This window comes from Desmodus rotundus, chromosome 7 (assembly GCF_022682495.2).
Source record: "Desmodus rotundus isolate HL8 chromosome 7, HLdesRot8A.1, whole genome shotgun sequence".
NCBI classification, from domain to species: domain Eukaryota; kingdom Metazoa; phylum Chordata; class Mammalia; order Chiroptera; family Phyllostomidae; genus Desmodus; species Desmodus rotundus.
Genome location: NC_071393.1, coordinates 111,031,777 through 111,050,236, shown reverse-complemented (window position 1 = coordinate 111,050,236; position 18,460 = coordinate 111,031,777). Strand labels below are relative to the sequence as shown.

At 43.5% G+C, this 18,460-nt stretch overlaps 2 protein-coding genes across 3 annotated transcripts in view; one reads left to right on the top strand and one right to left on the bottom strand.

Annotated features, from left to right (window-relative positions):
* VTI1B (vesicle transport through interaction with t-SNAREs 1B) overlaps positions 1 to 1,649 on the top strand; it is a 42,496-nt gene extending 40,847 nt beyond the window's left edge. For both annotated transcript variants that reach the window (XR_008427277.2, XR_008427278.2), the window contains one exon: positions 255 to 1,649. The gene's annotated coding sequence lies outside the window, so the exon portion shown is untranslated. The remainder of the gene's footprint in view (positions 1 to 254) is intronic.
* Positions 1 to 18,460, bottom strand: part of ARG2 (arginase 2) — a 39,611-nt gene that overhangs the window by 19,529 nt on the left and 1,622 nt on the right. The window contains exon 2 of the mRNA XM_045201377.2: positions 18,289 to 18,361. Within this exon, the coding sequence (XP_045057312.2) occupies positions 18,289 to 18,361 (73 nt within the window). The remainder of the gene's footprint in view (positions 1 to 18,288; positions 18,362 to 18,460) is intronic.

Here is an 18,460-nt window from a genome sequence, read left to right as displayed (position 1 = left end):
GAAGTTTTAAAGGTTAAAATATCAAATACATAGGAATAACTTTGTGGCGTGAAAAGATTTCTTTATGTTAAATTCCATGGGAAGCGTTGTAACTGTTAAAAAAATTCTAGGATATACAGTTTGGGTAAACAATGGGTGTAAATTAAACAAATAGTTGGGATATGGGAAACCCAAAATAGCTGCTTGGTTCTTCTGGGCTACCTGGCTAACCCCCTCTTTTTTTTTTTTTTTTTAAATTCCTTTGTACATCACAGTGAATTTAAGCTGGACTTAAATTAGATGAAGGAACCTATGAGCTGACATTACTAAAAGGATAAACCTTACACTATTGCCAAGGTTTTATAAAGTCCCTTTAAGAGAATACCAACTAGGTAACTACGTCCTTTAACAGAGAGCTCCCAGGATACAAGGACTTTAGAGATCACTGACTGCCACCTGGAGATCCTGTTTATTGGAACGCACATCACATAAAGTAACGTTCTCCAACCTCATTGTAAGGGACGTATCAGGCACCTAACTGTGAATGGACATCTGCCCCAGACTCTGACACTCACCTCCACCTACAGCAGTCACCGAAGACTTCACAAGGACAGGAGTCCACCAGCCTCAGAGGTAGCATCTGTCCCAAGACATTGACGAGGCCTGTTTACCCACAGATGGATGTTGAACTCAGAAACCAATTGCTCAATTGTTTTTACCTGTCTGCTAATGATGTTCGTCATAATAATAGTTATACTTGTTCTTTGGGTTTTTCTATACATTCCACCTGGTGATGATTACTGAGGATGTGTAAGATAACTTTTAGTTCTCCCGTTATGGCTTATGTAAATGTTATACTAGATGCTTTAGATATTTTTCTAAAATATAGAAAAATGAGAAAGGTGACAAAACAGACCATGATAATTCACAGGAGGGAAATGACCTAGAGTGTTTTTTTTGTTTTTTGTTTTTTTTAACAAAGAATGATAGAGACCTGATTATCATTCCATTGGTGACCACATCACAGGGGAGGAGGAGGAGGAGGAGGAGGTTGCCCGAGACAATGGTAAACAGTCTAAAACAGGATTGGTTGAGAAGTTGAATACCTCCAAAAGAGCATGGAATTCTGGGCCAGAAGATTTAAAATAAAAGGAGGGCATGCCCTGGCTGGTGTGGCTCAGTGGTTGAGTGCTGGTCTGCTAATCAAAGGGTCACCGGTTCAATTCCCAGTCAGGGCACATGCCTGGGTTGTAGGCTAGGTCCCCAGTAGGGGTGAGTGAGAAGCAACCACACATTGATATTTCTCTCCCTCTCTTTCTCCCTCCCGTCCTCTCTGTAAGTAAGTAAGTAAATAAATAAAGTTTTTAAAAAAAAAACAAAAAATAAAAGGAGGGCAGAAACTGGCTCTCTGGCTGTGTTCCTTGGGGATGCTTGGGTGATCATGCTGCAGCTGCCTGTGTTTCCCAAGGGACGGTATTTTGGATGGGAGAAGAAATTCCAGGTGCAGCCTAGGATTGGGCTGGCCTGGCAGAGTGGCAGGGTTATTCTTCTTTGGGTGTTCTAGAGGGGACAGGCTCTGAGGAGGAAGCCTGCCATTCTTTCAAATTGTGTAGCTTTTGTGTCTTCTGTTGTTTTAGTTTGTAAACTAATCCTATAGAAGTAAGATAATTTCTAACACGGAGAATCATAGAGAAGCTCACGTGTTCTCAAGATTTTAGCCTTAATTGATAGATTTAAGTGATTACACTGTAACCAAAGAGTTTAGCCTTAGCGGATAGGTTTAAGTGACTAATGCGTGTGGAAAGCTGTCATTCCAGAATCGTGTTGCTTTTGAATAAAGACTCTTTTCCTTTATCACCGAATCTTTGCCTCTGGAATTTTGCCCAGAGGGTGGTGGTGGGCAGCAGGCCCCCACTTGCTGTTCAGTAACATGCAGACCATGAGACCTCTCTGCCTTCCATTTACCTGCCCTTTCTTTTTGGGAAAATGTGACAATATGACCACAAAATTGAGACTTCCTAGGAATGAGCCTTCCTAGCACCGTGAGAACACACTATCCAACCAAAAGGCTGGTCATTGATGCATCCTTGGGACTGAGTTATGACCAATAGGAGGAACTGTGGATGAAAGGGGGCTCTGTAGTAAATCTGACCAAAAGTAACACATCATGGTGATGTGATCATAAAGTCTTAACTGGGCAGATCCTGGTGGGTCATCACACCCCAGGCCTCTCAGAGGTTTATCTTTGCCTTAAGCAAGCACTGTCCTTTCTTCTTGTGCATCTAGGTTCCCGTGCCTTTGGAATGACAGAGTAATTCTCTTTTTACACTTTCCCACCCTCAAGGGAGCACATAATCTTGTTAACTATCACGTAACCCAGTCGGAGATCCCCCACATACACACCCCACCGACCTTTCCTCTCACATTCAGGTAATCCTCCTCACAGCCCCGCCTTAATTCCAAATGCATCAAAGAAACTACAAACTGTCCTTCTCCAGAGATCTTGCTTCCCAGCAATTGTCATCAGTTTGGCTCAAATAAGCTGAACCAAACAAACCAACAAAAACTACAGCTCAACCAACAGCCAGTTCACCCTAAGCCCTAACCACAGTGCCCCACCCTGCAGTGACCCAATTCTTGAGTCACACAGGAAGGTGTTTCCTACTTCTCTTCCTACTCAGTGGTTCTGGCCTCCAGGGGTGAGGGAGGGAGCCAGGAAGATTTCGTCTTCATTATATTAACACACACTCACTCTCACTACCAAGAGTTTGGTCATTAATAGAGAATAAATTTATTCAAGAGTTAAATTATCTAGATCAACCACAAAAACTCCTTAGGTTCTGGGCCTCTGACTTGTGCTATTTTGGCTATTTAAAGAATAACACAATATCTAAGAACTAGAGGTCAGCCTTACCTGAAGCAATCATCATTAGCTACTCAGGTCTTGGTTCAAAAACATGTTTCAGAAAGGGGATAAAAACTGGCCATTATCATCTACTAACATTTAGCTTGAATAATTCATCAACTGGTAGCCAAACACCTTTTGAGAATTAAACAGTTTGATAAATGACAGTTAAAAGAATAACTGTCTCAATATCAGTGTCATCTGGTCGCATTCCCTTTGAGTCACACATTCATAAAAATCTGGGAAACCAGATGGCTTCTAAGAAGCAACTCATTTTAAGAGAAAGGAAAGAAACAGTGATCTGTGAAAATCCCATAGATCACAATGTGAAGTGTGGACAAAAAGCCTCCAATTAAGCTTGTTACAGAACAGACCTGGGGCGGGGGGTGGGGTGGGGTGGTGGTGAACAATATACTATTATGGAAAGGACCCTCCCTTTCTCTCTGGGGGTCCCCCCCAACACCTACTAGGTTCACCTTGCCCGTCACCAGAGGAAAGACGTCTCTCAATGCCAGAGACCGCTGAAAAGTAAAGGAATTATTTAAAAGTTATACAGACTTAGAGTAATGACTTAATGTCTTCATTACAGTACTTAAGTCCTTTAGAATACCCACAGATGCACACAGTCCTTCCATCTCCCTCTGCCCAGTCCTGGGTACCGTATCTCAGGAAAAGAAGTAGAAGTCCATGATTCAGGCTCCTGGCACCATCAGCTGTGTTGTTGCCACGGAGTCCCCACTCTGCCAAAGCAGCGTGGTTCTCTTCCCCTACTCCACCAAAGTCACGTGGTCCTCTCCCAGGTGTGGCTGCCGTGCCTGGGTTTAAATCCCAGCGCCAGCTTTCCTTTGCAGCCCCATTTCCAACTCCTACAATCAGTTACACCTGCCAGCATTCCCTATTCTTCCAGCTTTACTGGGCTGCCATAGTAAGTCTGGGCAGGTGTGGCCCCATGGCGTGGAGCCAATCATCACCAAGCTCTCAAGCAGGTGCTGCAACCAGGGGGAGCTGCTTCCAAGCTACATCTTGGGTGGAAGTCACTCGCATGTCCCTGGCTCAAAGCATGGCCACAGCTATCTAACATACCTATGAAACCAGTTAAAGGTTATAGATATGTTAAATGACCATGCCAGAGGCTAGCTGCACAGCTGTTGCCATACAAAACAGCTCTGAATGTCCCTGCTCCATGTGTCCCTTCCCCCAGCTCAGGCTTGTAGGGGTGAGGACATCCTATATATATTTTCCTAATACTTCCTGGACACCTTGAGTTCTGGACCCCATTACAAATCCCTATCTGGGGCCCTCCTCTGGCTGCACCCTGTTACAAGCTGACAGGTCCAGTGACAGAAAGTAATCTCACAGGGTGATCTGATCATAAATTCCTAATGCCCCAGGGATATAACCTCTTTAGTGAAAGGTTGATGCTTTAAACAAGTTTCCACTGTTTCTGTGCATCTAGGTTAGCACACCTTGGAAATGCAAGAGTAATCCTCCGTTTTCAGACCCCTTGGAGGCGTGACCACCCTCCAGAGAGCACAGAATCTTAACCACCCTGTAATCTACTCCCTTCCCCCACCATCATGTAATCTTCCTTATGTTCCCTCCTTAATTCCAAATGTATAAAAGAGGCTGCAGATGTGGGGGAGGGGTCCGAGAGGGAACTGCCGCAAAAAAAGAAGAAGGAGAAGGAGAAGAAGAAGAAACTGCAAAACTGTCATTCTCGGGAGCATTTTCTCAGTCTGTTGAAATCTTACTTCCAAGAGTGTCCTCTGGTTGGCTCTGTGGGGGTTCAGAATGGCCACCCCACGATGTACCTCAGTAGTACATAGATTGTTTTGAGCTAAAGGAAACGTTGGCTGCCCTCAAGAGAAAGTTGTACCGCTCCCTTCACCACCTACAAGAACTTACGTTAGGGGCCCTGCCTATAAAAGATAACCTCTTTTGCCCTGTCTATAGGGCAGGGCAAACTTCTATTAGGGATCATCTACACTTATCATTCTGAAATGACCTTTTGAAGCCCCAAGGCACCTCACCTCATCCCCAGCTCAGAATGTCTTTTACACCCATTTCCCCATCTTTGAACCTCTTATGTTTGTGGGGTCCCTGACTCATGTATGTGGGGTTCCCACACATACGTATGTAATGAAATCTGGTTATTTTCTCTTGTTAATCTGTCTCATGTCAATTTGATTATTAGACTGGCGGAAAGAACCTTGAGGGTTCAGGAAAGTTTCTTCCTGTCCCACAACTCAAATTCTTATAAAATTCTTCTACAAGTTTGGATGTTCTATGTCAACTGAAGTTACAAGAGAAAAGTAGCATGTATTGGGGAGGAAAAATTCCCTCTACTCTTCAAGGTTCTTCTGACTGGTCTAATAATCAAATTGACGTGAGACAGATTAGCAGGGAAAACATGTATGTCTCCTGTACACATGGTGGAGACCCAGGAACATTGAGTTTCACCAAAATGACAGAAGCCACCATCTAAAGACCACCTTCAGCTAAAGACAAAAGATGTGGGGGACGGAGAGGGAAAGGACACAACCAGTGCCATTTGCTATGGTGGCACCATTTGCTGCGGTGGCAGCACTTGCCAAGCAGGACTATGACCTTGTTAAACATGATTGCCATTTTACTCTTTGGAACTTATGTCCCCAGGACTGGAAATTACTGGAAAGCAAGAACAGTAATAGGACAAAAGCCCCTTTGTCAGGCCCTCTTTGCCAGAGCTAGCTTAACTGACTCACATTTTACGAATCTCTATGCTCAGTACTAGAAAATTACTAGAAGCACCCAGAAGGTGCAGAGGTTCCGAGAACTTACAAAACCAGATGTGCTAGACCTCAACACTTGGACCCTGCGCCCAAAGATAACATCAGAACAAGCTGCCGCCTGTGTAAGACCAACTGAAATGTCTTGCTCTACAACCACCCCAATTAGTCAAAAAAGCCCACAGCCCTTACATTTAGCTGCTGATGTATTTCTCCACACCATGCCCCTTTCCCCTCTTGGAAAGTGAATAAAACTTTGCTCTCTGCCTTTCCTTCTCTTTGTGAACCTTTTCACAGCCGACATCACCGACCACCCTTACAGAAAGTAGACTATAGGAGGTTACTAGGAAAAGCACAGTAACAAGAGTAAGATTGTTGTGAAGATTTAAGTCCCTGCCTTCTACAGGAACAGTGAATGCAGGCCTGCTACAGAAGGGAAACACCCTTACAAATGTAAATGTGCTTTTATAGGAACTAACTTCTACATGGCTTCTCCCATGCCTGCCACTGCTTAAAATTGACAAGCTGAAATAATCAATATCCCAAAGAGGCATTCTTTGGCTAGAAAACTCTGCTCTCCCTTCAGATGCTTTGCCCCCTTTCTTCCTTCAACAAAAGCTGACTGTGTGCTTACTATGTGCCTGGAAATCTGCTAAGTCCTAGGGATATAAAGTTTGGCTGCAGGCTTCAAGGAACTCATAGCCTGGTGAGAAGACAGGAAGGGAAAACACATATGGTACTGTTATGATGCAACTGTGCACAGGGTGTGGTGGGAACAGCAGAAGGTGCTGACTCAGACCCAGGAAGAGCAAGGGGGACTTCTCAGAAGAGGCAATACCTGAATCTTGAAGATTTTAGCCAGGAATCAAAGGGGAAATGGGAAAGGCTTTCCAAGCAGAATAGGCAAATGTCTTCAGCCTTAAGAGAACAATTCACAATCCCCCTGGCCCAGGGTTCATCCAGGAGGACTTTGGAGACATGAGGGAGGAGGACGGGGTAGGGCCCAGATTCCAAAAGCACTAGGAAGCTACTGCGGTTTCCAAGTCAGGAAGTGGCAAATCAAATCTGCACTGTAGATCCAGTGACCTGGTGTCCTGTGGAAAATGGACAGGCCTGGAGAAGACCAGCGCCCTGACACAGCAGTGGGAGAGAACTAACAGATTCCGGCAACACTTAGGAGGTGGTGGAGAGAGAACAGGTCTGCCCTCCAGCTTTCTGGCTCTCTGACTGCCAGGTTTCAAAAAAGACACAGGGGAAGGAAGTGGAGATCTTAAGTTCAGTTTTGGATATGTTGCCATTGGGGTGTTACATTCTGTTGAAAATACATGGAAATGAGGCAAGATAGTGAGAAGCTAGGAAAATTCTTTGGCAGGCAGAACGGGGAAACTGAGATGGATGGCTGATTCAAACTGGCCTGAACCAGCACCCTGACTCACCTACCTCCTTCTCCCTTAATCATTAAGCCCTTGGGACACTGAGGTTCTGACCAGCACCATATAACCTTAGGGACAAAGCATCGGGTCTGTTGACCACAGAGACAGAGATTTTGATCAAACTAGAGGTAGCTTCTAGGCCTCAGCTGTATTTCAGCTCCAGGCCCAGAAAAGCAGCAAAACCAGATGAAGCAACATCATGGCTGGCATCAGGACCACATGCACTGACCAATGACCCCCTACCCTAGCACCAACCAATCAGTAGAGACCATGACCCTGACCCCTCTAGATGCTCGTTTTTTTTATGAATCAGCATATTAAAGGGCACACCTGGAAAGGTGATGAATATTCTATTGAGATCCTCCCGAAACCTCCCCTAAAATTCCTGCCTTTAGAAAACAGATAAAAACCCTAAGACGAAGGACCCACTGCACATGTGTGCGCTCTTGTGCCCACTTTCTCTCTCTCTCACACACACATACACACACTCCCATGCCTTCTCTCTTCAGGCGTCTATCTTTACTTTCTTTCTCCTAAGCTTTAAGGGTCCCCAAGAGACTTGTAACCAGGGAAGCAGGAGGCAGCGGCAGCTCATCCCAGGATAATCCCCTGAACCCGTCTCCAGGAGCCCTTCTTTTGCCTCTGTAACTTGTTTCCTGAGTCCGCTCGGCCCAGCTGGCTCACTTTGTCTGCCTCTGCGACTTTCTTTCTAAAAGGCCAAGGCAGCTCTCACTTCAAGACCCTACTTTCAATGTTTGGATATATGCCTGGAGTGGAATTGCTGGGTCATATTTTCATTTCTTGAGGAACCACCATACTGTTTTCCACAGCGCCTGTACCATTTTACATTCCCGCCAACTGCACAAGGAAGGGTTCCAATAACCCCACACCCTCACCAACACATTATTTTTTTGATGCTAGCCACCTAACAGGTATCATAATTTGCTTTTAACAGATTAAGAATGATACAATAGCAAGAGCCTAGCACGGTGTCTATGTTAGATATCAAACTTTGAAATGAAAGATGTAAGTTAAATTATTTGCTGCTTTTATAAGCAGAAATAATGTAGTTATATTGAAATTTGCCAAATCCCAATAATATCTGCAATAGACTCGCCTATATTCAGGCACACCACCGGTGATGTATGCTTTTGCGAAGGCATTAGTGCATTACTAACTCCAGAACAGCTTCATCACACTCCAAAAGGAAACCAGTACTCACGGGCAGTCACTCCCCATTCTCTCCCCGCAGCACCTGCAAACCGCTAATCCATCTTCTGTTTCTATGGATCTCCGGACATTTCATATAATGGAATCATATAATATGTGGCCTTTTGTGCCTGTCTTCTTGCACTTAGTATAATGCTTTTTCAAGGTACAGCCGGTGTTATTGATTAAGTTAACAATTCACTGCTTTTTATGGCTCAATAATAGCCCATTGTATGGATATATCACTTTTTTAAAAAACAACCCAAATCTCCCACAAAAATCCTGACTTCTGGCTTTTCTTGCAAAACCAAAGATAAAGGAGTAGAAGGCCCTCCCCCGCCCTGGGCAACCACTGCCATGGGCTCCTTACCAGCTTTTTGTTCCCTGAACACTCCAGGTACCGGTTATCTCAGGGTCTTTGCATTTATTGTTTCCTCTGCCTGAGATGCTTCTCTCCCAAATACACACACACGGCTCCTGTCCTCACCTCCCAAGGATCTGCTCACATGGCACCTCCTCAGGGAGGCCTCGCTCCCTACAATACGCACTGCTTACCTTCTCCCCAGTACTTGCTTTCCCCTGTCCCTTACTTTCATTTCCTCGACAGCACCCATTACCATCTGATTCCTATACGTTTTCCTTACGTCTGCGTCAAACCACTCCTCGTTAGAATGAGAGTTCTATGAGAACAGGAATTTCTGTTCTGTTCACTATTGTCTTCTCAGTTCCTAGAAATTAGTAGGGCTCCAGTTTCTTGAATATACAAAGCAGTGAATGAATGAACATGATACAGTTTTCAGTGATGAAAAGCTGCTCCTAGGGAAAATAAACCTGAAAAGGATGTTTAAATAGTTTGATGTATACTTTACATTAATTCGCATTTTAAGTTCAATGAGTTTGGCATATAAATATACATACATTTATTTATTTATTAATATTTGGCATATGTATATATTCCTGTAACTGCCACCATGCGTAAGATACAGAACATTTAAAATGATGTGCAGTAACACAATAAGGTAGGTCTGTCTGTCTACTGCAGTCAGGTAGGCCGGGAACTTGCACACACCTTTAATTAAAACTTCAGGCCGTTGTTCTCAGAAGTCATATGAAGGAACATGATGGTTCAAAAATCAAAGCACCAAGAGAACAGAGAATCAGTAAATTCCAAAGGGACTAAACCATAGTCCGAAATTCACTAAAGGACAAAGTAACAATAACCTAATGAGTTATATTAACTTTCAAGAACATTGTGTAACGTACTAGAGAAAAAAGCAAACAAAAGAACAAGGATTTATTAGTGAAGACCTGGGAGAGAGGGCTTGGAGGATTCCAGTCCAAGATTTTATTTCTCATTGGAATTTGTAAACTGTTCTATCATCAATTCAGGCAACAGAAAAGCAATCTGTTCAACTTGTCTAAGTCCCAGAATCTGGTCTAAAGGCCACACTGCCAGACATAGTGGCCCCAACAGTCACACTGCAGGACGGTACAGTGAAGATATTATGGCTGCTCCCACCTCCACTCCTAGGGAAAGGCACTGGCAGCCTCGGTGGCTGACCCTGCTGACGCTGGACAGAAGCTACTGCTCAACTGCGGCCATCCCTGCCCATCACAAAATGAGTTCTTTGCCTCTGCCCTTTCTTGAATTTCAAATCAAAGTTTAGGATGGGTGCTTCAGTTGATGGAGCCGAGGTCAAGTACCCACAACACTAGCTGCAATGAAAACAAGGTGAAATGTGGATGGAAACAAGTCTAAAGGGGCAGATGAGGGTCAAATTATGGAGGACCTATTCTACTGGTTGTTAAGTGTGGAGCACATACCATTAGTGGTTGAAGGACAAACATCAAAATATAAAATTAGCCCTGGCCGGGGAGCTCAGGTGGTTAGTGTCGTCTCAACACACCATGGTTGCAGGTTCCATCCCTGGTCAGGGTGAATACAAGAATCAACCAATGAGTGCGTAAATAAATAAAACAATAAGTTGATGTTTCTCTCTCTCCTCTCCTCTCTCTCTCTCTCCCTCTCTCTTAAATCAATCAATACAAATATATAAAACTATTAAAATGAAAATGTATTAGAAAAATGTATCTAGCACAAGCCTGAGATTTCATTGTTTAATATAGGGGCTAGTTACATTTTTAAAAATTTTTTATTTTAAAGGCTTTATTTATTTATTTATTTAGAGAGAGAGGAAGGTAGGGAGAAAGAGAGGCACAGAACATCGATGTGAGAGAGGAACACTGATTGGTGGTTGCCTCTGGCACACGTCCCATCCCGGGACCAGGCCCACAACCCAGGCATGTGCCGTGACCAGGAATCAAACCAGTGACCTTTTGCTTTGCAGGATGATGCCCAACCAACTGAACCATGCCAGCTAGAATGAGGCAGGTTACATTTTAAAGTATGAAGCTTTAGACCTAATTAAAAAAAGTAAAAACCAAAATATATATGGCAAATTAGATGACTATGACTAAGTTTTCTCCAGCTAATCTACATATTTTGGAAGAGTCCATGACCAAACTCTGCAGCTAGAGATCCGGGAGTGTGCTAGGAAAGAATTCTTGCCTTGCCTGCTCATTCTAGAGGCTCTTTCCACTGCAGGAGCTTCAGCACCAGCAGTGCCTAGCCAGTGAGGTATCCTATTCATGATGCCAATTGCGGGGGCAGAAGAAACTTCCTCTACCCTCAAGGTTCTTTCAGCTGGTCCGATCATCAAATAGCCTCTGTCACAGTCTTCCAAAAGGTTGAAGAAGAGGGAATACTTCCTATTTTTATGAGGCCAACATTGTGCTGACACCAAAACCAGGCCAAGTACAAAACACAAAAAGAAATTTGCAGGCTACAGGATTCTCTTTGCCGAGAATCGCCATGGTTTCCTGCGTCAATAGTGCTTGAACAGAACCTGGCGCTCGACCCTGCGTCTCAGCCAGCTGCCCAGATCCATCCTTCTGCCACCTCCTCACAGAGCCCTTGGACCGCCCAAGGCCCCTGCCACCACTTCAGCGCCATGAAGCCACCTGTCCTCAGCCACCTATCATGTCAACCACGTCCACCTTTTCGGTGCGTTAGAACTACCACCAGGACTCGGAGGCCACCATCAACTGCCAGATCAACCTGGAGCTCTAAGCTTCCTACCTCTACCTGTCCATGTCTTACTACTTTGACTGCCGTGATGGGGCTTTGAAGAACTTGGCCAATTCTTTCTTCACCAGTCTCATGAGAAGAGGGAATGTGTTAAGAAACTGATGAAGCTGCAGAACCAACGAGGTGGCCAAATCTTCTTTCAGAATATCAAGACACCACACCATGATGACTGGGAGAAAGGGCTGAATGCAATGGAGTGTGCATTACACTTGGGAAAAAGTGTGAATCAGTCACTACTGGACTTGCACAAACTGGCCACTGAAAAAAAATGACCCTCATTTGTGTGACTTCATTGAGACTCACCACCTGGATGAGCAGGTGAAATCCAGCAGAGAATTGGGTGACCACATAACCAACTGGAGCAGTTGGGGACCCCTGAGTGTGGCATGGCAGAGGATCTCTTTGACAAGTACACTCTGGGAGACAGTTAAGAGAGCTAAGCCTTAGGCTGCCTTCCCACGGCCACGGGGGTGACTTCCCTGGTCACCAAAGCAGTACGTCCATGTTGGAGTTACCTTTACCTTTTCTATAACCTGTACCAAATCATACACTTATGTCCTTCATTTGTACCACTCCTTCAAATAAAGTAATTTGGTACGCCCTCCAAACAAAGAAAATTACAGGCCAATATCTGATGAACATAGATGCAAAAATCTTCAACAAAATACCAGCAAATCAAATACAATACATTAAAAAAATAATACTTCAGGATGATTAAGTGGGGTTCCTTCCAGGGATGCAAGGATGATTCAACATATGCCAATCAATTCATGTGATACACATTAACAAAGTAAAAGATAAAACTCATATGATCTCATCAACATGTTGTGAACCTCCCTGCCTGGTTTCAGAAGCTATAATCCCCCTTGGCTAAGGCTGAGTAAAGAGACATTGGGACCATAAGCCACTAAGGAGACAAAGTGTATCCTTTTGGCCTCTGCCCCCTTTACTTCACCCTGCTTGGCCCCAGGCAGATGACTGATTAGCCAATGACTGGTAAGATTCCTCAAGGGAGGGACAACCTAATACAGGCATGGTCACAAGGGGGTCATCAGGGAAGGACTTGGGGGACTATAGAAAAGGGGTGATGGACCCTCACCTCTTGGCTTTGACATAGCCTGAGTCCTCATTTTATCTATAAGAAGCCTCCTATCTCTTGGCTGCCTTACTTCCCCTGCCTGACTTAAAACAATGCCAGAGGTGGGTGCGGCCCTCTGTTGGAATGGGCAGTTTGGGGGTGGGGAGGAATCAGGCCTAAGAAAGAATGCATAAAATCCTATGAGACCTGCTTTATTAAGAATACCCTCAATTTAAATGATAAGGGACCAAGCATAAAATGAGTTTGTTTCCCAAAGTTTTATGGCCCTTTGGCTATCTGACCCTGACTCAGAATAAGCCCTCATAGTTCTGTGAATGTTGTCTATTGTTTAATCATTACTGCCTGACAATGACTGATGAGTTTTATGTATATGCCCTGTATTCCTATGCAAATTAAAACCCAATAAAAGCCTGTGGTGGAACAGGTTCAAGGCCCTTCTCCTCTGAGAGACTGGCCACCTTTCCTCCCCAAGCAGATGATGTCTTGGTAGACTTATTCTCATCTCCGGCAGCCCAGGGGAGCTCTGCTGGACAAAGCTTCCCCACATCAACAGATGCAGAAAAAAGCATCTGACAAGACATAACATTCCTTTATGATTAAAACACTCAATGAAATGGGTATAGAAGGAAAGAATGTGAATTTAATAAAGGCTACACATGACAAACCCTCAGTTAATGTACTCAATGATGAAAACCTGAGAGCTTTTCCTCTAAGATCAGGAACAAGACAAGGACTCCCACTCGCACCACTGTTATTCAACATAGCACTGGAAGTCCTGGCCAGAGCAATGAAGCGAGAGAAGGAAATAAAAGGGATCCAAAAGGGATCCAAACTGTGAATGAAAAGGTAAAACTGTCATTATTTTCAGATGACAAGATTCTATACAGAGAAAGGCCACACCCGAGAGACTATTAAACATAAACAAATACAATGAAGCTGTAGGATACAATATCAATAACCAAAAATCTGCTGTGTTCCTATATGCTGATAATGAAATACTGGAGAAAGAAATGAGAACAATCCCATTTGCAATAGAAAGAAAAAGAGTAAAATACCTAGGAATAAACTTTACAAAGGAAATGAAGGACCCATTCACTGAGAACTGTTGAAAGAAATTGAAGAAGACAAAGAAATGGAAAGATATTCTGTGTTCACGGACTGGAAGAATTAACAGAGTTAAAATGGCCATATTACCTGAAGGAATATGCAGATTTTATGTAATGCCCACCAAAATTCCAATGGCATTTTTCAAAGAAATAGAACAAAGAATTTTTCAAATTTGTGTGGAACCACAAAAGACACCAAATAGCCAAAGCAATCCTGAGAAAAAAGAACAAAGCTGGAGTTGTTATACTCCCTGATTTCCAATTATACAACAAAGCTTCAATAATAAAAACAGTATGGTATTCGCAGAAAAACAGACGTACAGACCAATGGAATAGAATTAAGAGCCCGGAAATAAACCCACACACATATGGGCAACTAATTTTTGACAGAGGAGCCAAAAACACACAATGGCAAAAGGAAAGCCTCTTCAATCAATGGTGTTGGGAACATTGGAAAGCCACACGCCAAAGAATGAAGTGACTGTTATCTGACAGCATACAGAAAAATTGAACTCAAAATGGATTAAAGACTTGAATACAAGATTTGACACAATAAAATACATAGAAGAAAGCACAGGCACTAAACTTACGGACCTTGGTCTCAGAGGGGTTTTATGAAATTGATCCCAAGAGCAAGGGAAGTAAAAGGAAAAATAAATGAAGGGGACCACATCAAACTAAAAAGCTTCTGCACAGCAAAAGAAACCATCAACAAAATAAAAAAGCAAACAACTGAGTGGAGAAGATATTTGCAAACAATACCTCTAATAAGGGGCTAATATCCAAAATATACAAAGAAATCATACAACTCAGCAACAAAGAAACCCCAAACAATCCAATTAAAAAATGGGTAGGGGACCTGAATAGACATTTTTCCCCCAAAAGACACACAAATGGCCAATAGATACATGAAAAGATACTCAAACTCTCTAGCTATAAGGAAAATGAAAATCAAAACCACAATGAGATACCACTTCACACCTGTTAGAATGGCGACTACCAATAAGGTAAGAAATGTGCTGGGGAGGATGTAAGAAAAGGGAACCCTCGAACACTGCTGGTGGGAATGTAAACTGGTATAGCCTCTGTGGAAAACAGTATGGGAGTTTTTCAAAAAATTAAGAATAAAGCTACCATATGACCCAGCAATCTCTCTTCTGGGTATCTATCCCCCAAATTTGAAAATACTTACGTGTAAAGTTATATGTACCCCTCTGTTCACTGCAGTATTAGTCACAATGGCCAAGATATGGAAACAGCCTAAGTGTCCTTTGGTGGATGACTGATAAAGGAGATGTGGTAAGTATGGGTGTGTGTTTGTGTGTGTGTGTGTATACATATATAAATAATGCACTATTACTCAGCCATAAGAAATGATGAAATATTGCTATTTGTGGCAACATGGATGGATCTTGAGAGTATCATGCTAAGTGAAATAAGTCAGTTGGAAAAGGACAAGAACAATATAACTTCACTCACATATGGGATATAAAGCAGAAAGCAACAAATGAACAAAGAACACAATCAAGCCCATAGGCACACACAACACTATGGTGGTTACCAGAGGGGAAGTGGGTGGGGGAGGATGAAGAGGGTGAAGGGGGTCAAATGTGTGGTGATGGGAGGAGACTAGCGTGGGGGTGGTGAGCACACAATGCAATGTACGGATGTTATGTTATAGAATTGTATACCTGAAACTTATATAATGTTACTAACTAATGCTACCCCGGTAAGTTTAATAAGTTAAAGAATAAAAGTATGAAGCTTTAAACCAATTAAAAAACACCAAAATAAATAACATGGCAAATCAGATGGCATATGACAAAACTGAGAAGCGTGGGTGCATGTAAAAGAGATCCATCAACATTTGAGGGTTGGGAAGAGGAAGAGGATCCCACAAAGGCAGGGCCAGAGAGGGGAGGCTCAGGGGAGAGGAAATTCTTAACTAACAGAATATTGCAAGAATAAAGTGGTCAGTTGTGCAATAGACATGTCCAGTAACATAGCATCTGATAAATCAGTGAGCTTGCTCAAGCTGGTTTCGGTGGAATGGTCTGACGGGAACCGGGCTGCAGCATCACTGTCATTCAACTAAGCTTGTGATTGCTGACATTCTCCACCAGCCACTGAAAGCAAACACAGATCCCTGATCTCATACATTGATCTGTTCCAGATAAACAGCTCTCGTAAGTCAGATCCTTATGTTAAAAACAATTCTCTCAGGCCCTCTTGTCAATTCGTGCTGAAGCAGATCAGATTCTTGAGTCTCAACCAAAGAGATCCCTGTTCCTTTGATGGAGCACCAATGGAACAGAAAGAATAAATGTCCCAAATTGGGACAAATAAATGGGAATAGATGTCCCAATAGGTTAGGATAGCTCTCAAATGACTTCCTAAACTCCAGGACTCTTAGCCTGGTCACAGTGTCACATGAATTTTGATAGTTGTGCCAGAGGCTGTCACCTCTTTGAAGTCCAGGTCAAATTACCACAACTACAATGAGACAGACCTCAAACTGCTAATCTTAGTGCACAGCTAGCTATATTTCCCCACAGAAGGAAAAAGGGTGTCAGAGCTAACGGGAATCAGGAGCAGATTGCATCTGAGCTTTGCCAGAGCAATTGCCTCTTTATTTCTCTCCAGTTCTCTTTATTATATTTAAGTGCTTACCTGAGCCAGGAACCCCTGAGTGTCCTACTAAATCCAAACACCAGGTCAAATACATTCGTTTGAGAAAACAGGAAGTTCGGTACCATGGCAACACTGACAGCCTGTGATATCAGTGCAGAAGGCGAGGAACAAAGGGATCTGGAAAAGTTACCGTGCCATGGGTCTTCTCTTTCTCAAAATTTGACGCATGCTGCTGCTTTGGAAGTGCTCGAAGGACTTAAGTGATCCTGGTAGTATTGGTGTTTCAGAATAGGGCATTGAAACTCCTCTCCGTGCCTTTCTCTAAGATGTTCCTGGAGTTTGGCCCAACCACACGCTAGAAATCTGCTGAGTGCCACAATCGTTTAATATGCAATGAGATTCTATTCCAGACTGCTCACCAGCAGTCTGGCTACCGATTGGGCTACCATCAGCTACAGGGTAAGAATATAAGTTATAAAACTAAAACTATCTTTTTAATGAAAGGGAAGACCAAATAAACGGAAGCCTCACCATCATTTGAGGTTGAGCATTTACGGAGGAAGTACTGTTGTATTTTAGGGAGAATGGCTGCCCCTGGCTGGAGTGGGAAAGTACCTTGAGCTGAGACAGGAAGGAAGGTCTACAAAGCTCCAGTAGGACAGGCGGCTGCAAGGGAGCCCCTCCCCCTCATTGGGCAGCCTTAACTGAGTATTGTCTCCTGTGTGAGAGGCCGAAAATGACTCTTATCAGGAGACTTTGAAGGCAGAATCCAGCAATGAGCAGGCAGTTCCAGCAACGGTAGGCCCAGTTCATCAGACGGGCTGCATAGGTTTATCCAGTATTAAAAAACAGTGATTACCAGAGATGGCTGTCTTCAGTGTAAAATAATGCTTTTAAAAAGGCAGAATGCATATAACTGATTTAAAGGGGCAGTATCCTCATTTATAAGCAGGAGTAAAAACCTTCTCCGTTAGGTAATGAGTGACACATTAAGACTAAATCTTAACAATTTGTCTTTCATATTTGGTGGTGAACCTTGGAGAATAATTAAAGTGGTTAAGAAGGAACTGCAATTATTTAACAAGAAAAGTTTTGAGCAGTCAACCCAACACCGTAGATCCTGTATTACTGTCTCCAGCGTCTCCAGCCTCCTGGCGCATGCCTGCTGCACTGGTAGCTCCAGAAAACATATGTGAATAGTCCCAACCCGAGTGGAGGAAATGGCCCCTAACATCCACTAGAAAAACTTGGGTTAGATATAAGGAAGAACCTTCCCACCATAAAGGTAATGGAATTTGGTGTCTTACTACTGAAAGAAGGGTTCTCCATTCCTACACAAATGGCATTTATCTTTGGGTCCCACTGCCTTCTGCTTCTGTAAATTTAGAGTACCATCCTAATTACAAGACTGCAACTTTACTTCTGATTGCCTGGGGTGTTTGTGAAAAGGCACTTGTCTGGGTCCTGCCTCAGTGCCAATGAACCAGAATCTTCCATGGAGGAGCCTAGAAATCAGTATTTTTAACAAGTAGTCCAAGTGATTTTCATAATCAGGAAAGTTTGGAAAACACTAAGCTAAAGCTCTGCTTATAGCAATATAAAGCTATTAATCCTAGGGAAGAAATGAGCGACCTGAAGGGGGAAACTGGCTAGACTGATGGGCCATGAGCACCTCATGATTGGGTCAGCAGAGGTGGAATTTTAGGGGGAGAGGTTGACTGCAGTTAAGAGTTGGAGCTCGTATTCTTAGAGCCACTCTGCAGTCACCAACAGCTTGTCCCAGGCCCTGCCTCTCTCTTCCTCCTTGCCTTCCAAACACTCTCTTTTTTGCAACAGGACTTGGCCTGAAGACTCTGATAGATCTTAAGCTGCAGAGGGAATTCAAGGGAAGACGAGAGACACTTCTTGAGGCCGTGCACAGCTGACACTGTGCGGTCCCTGGATGTGACAGAGAAGACTCTGAACCCGCCTGTCACCACCCCCCACGAAATCTCAGATTCCCCCACTTACCCAAGTTGGAGAGCCTTTTCATCAAGCCAGCTTCTCTTACGGCAGCAGGGCCATGTTCCACCCCTTTTCTTTTCTGTCACATAAATTACACAGTGAGGTGTGAGGGAAGATGACTGAAACAAGACTATAGTTCACAAAAATACAGAAATCTGCTATGCTATATGGCAATCCC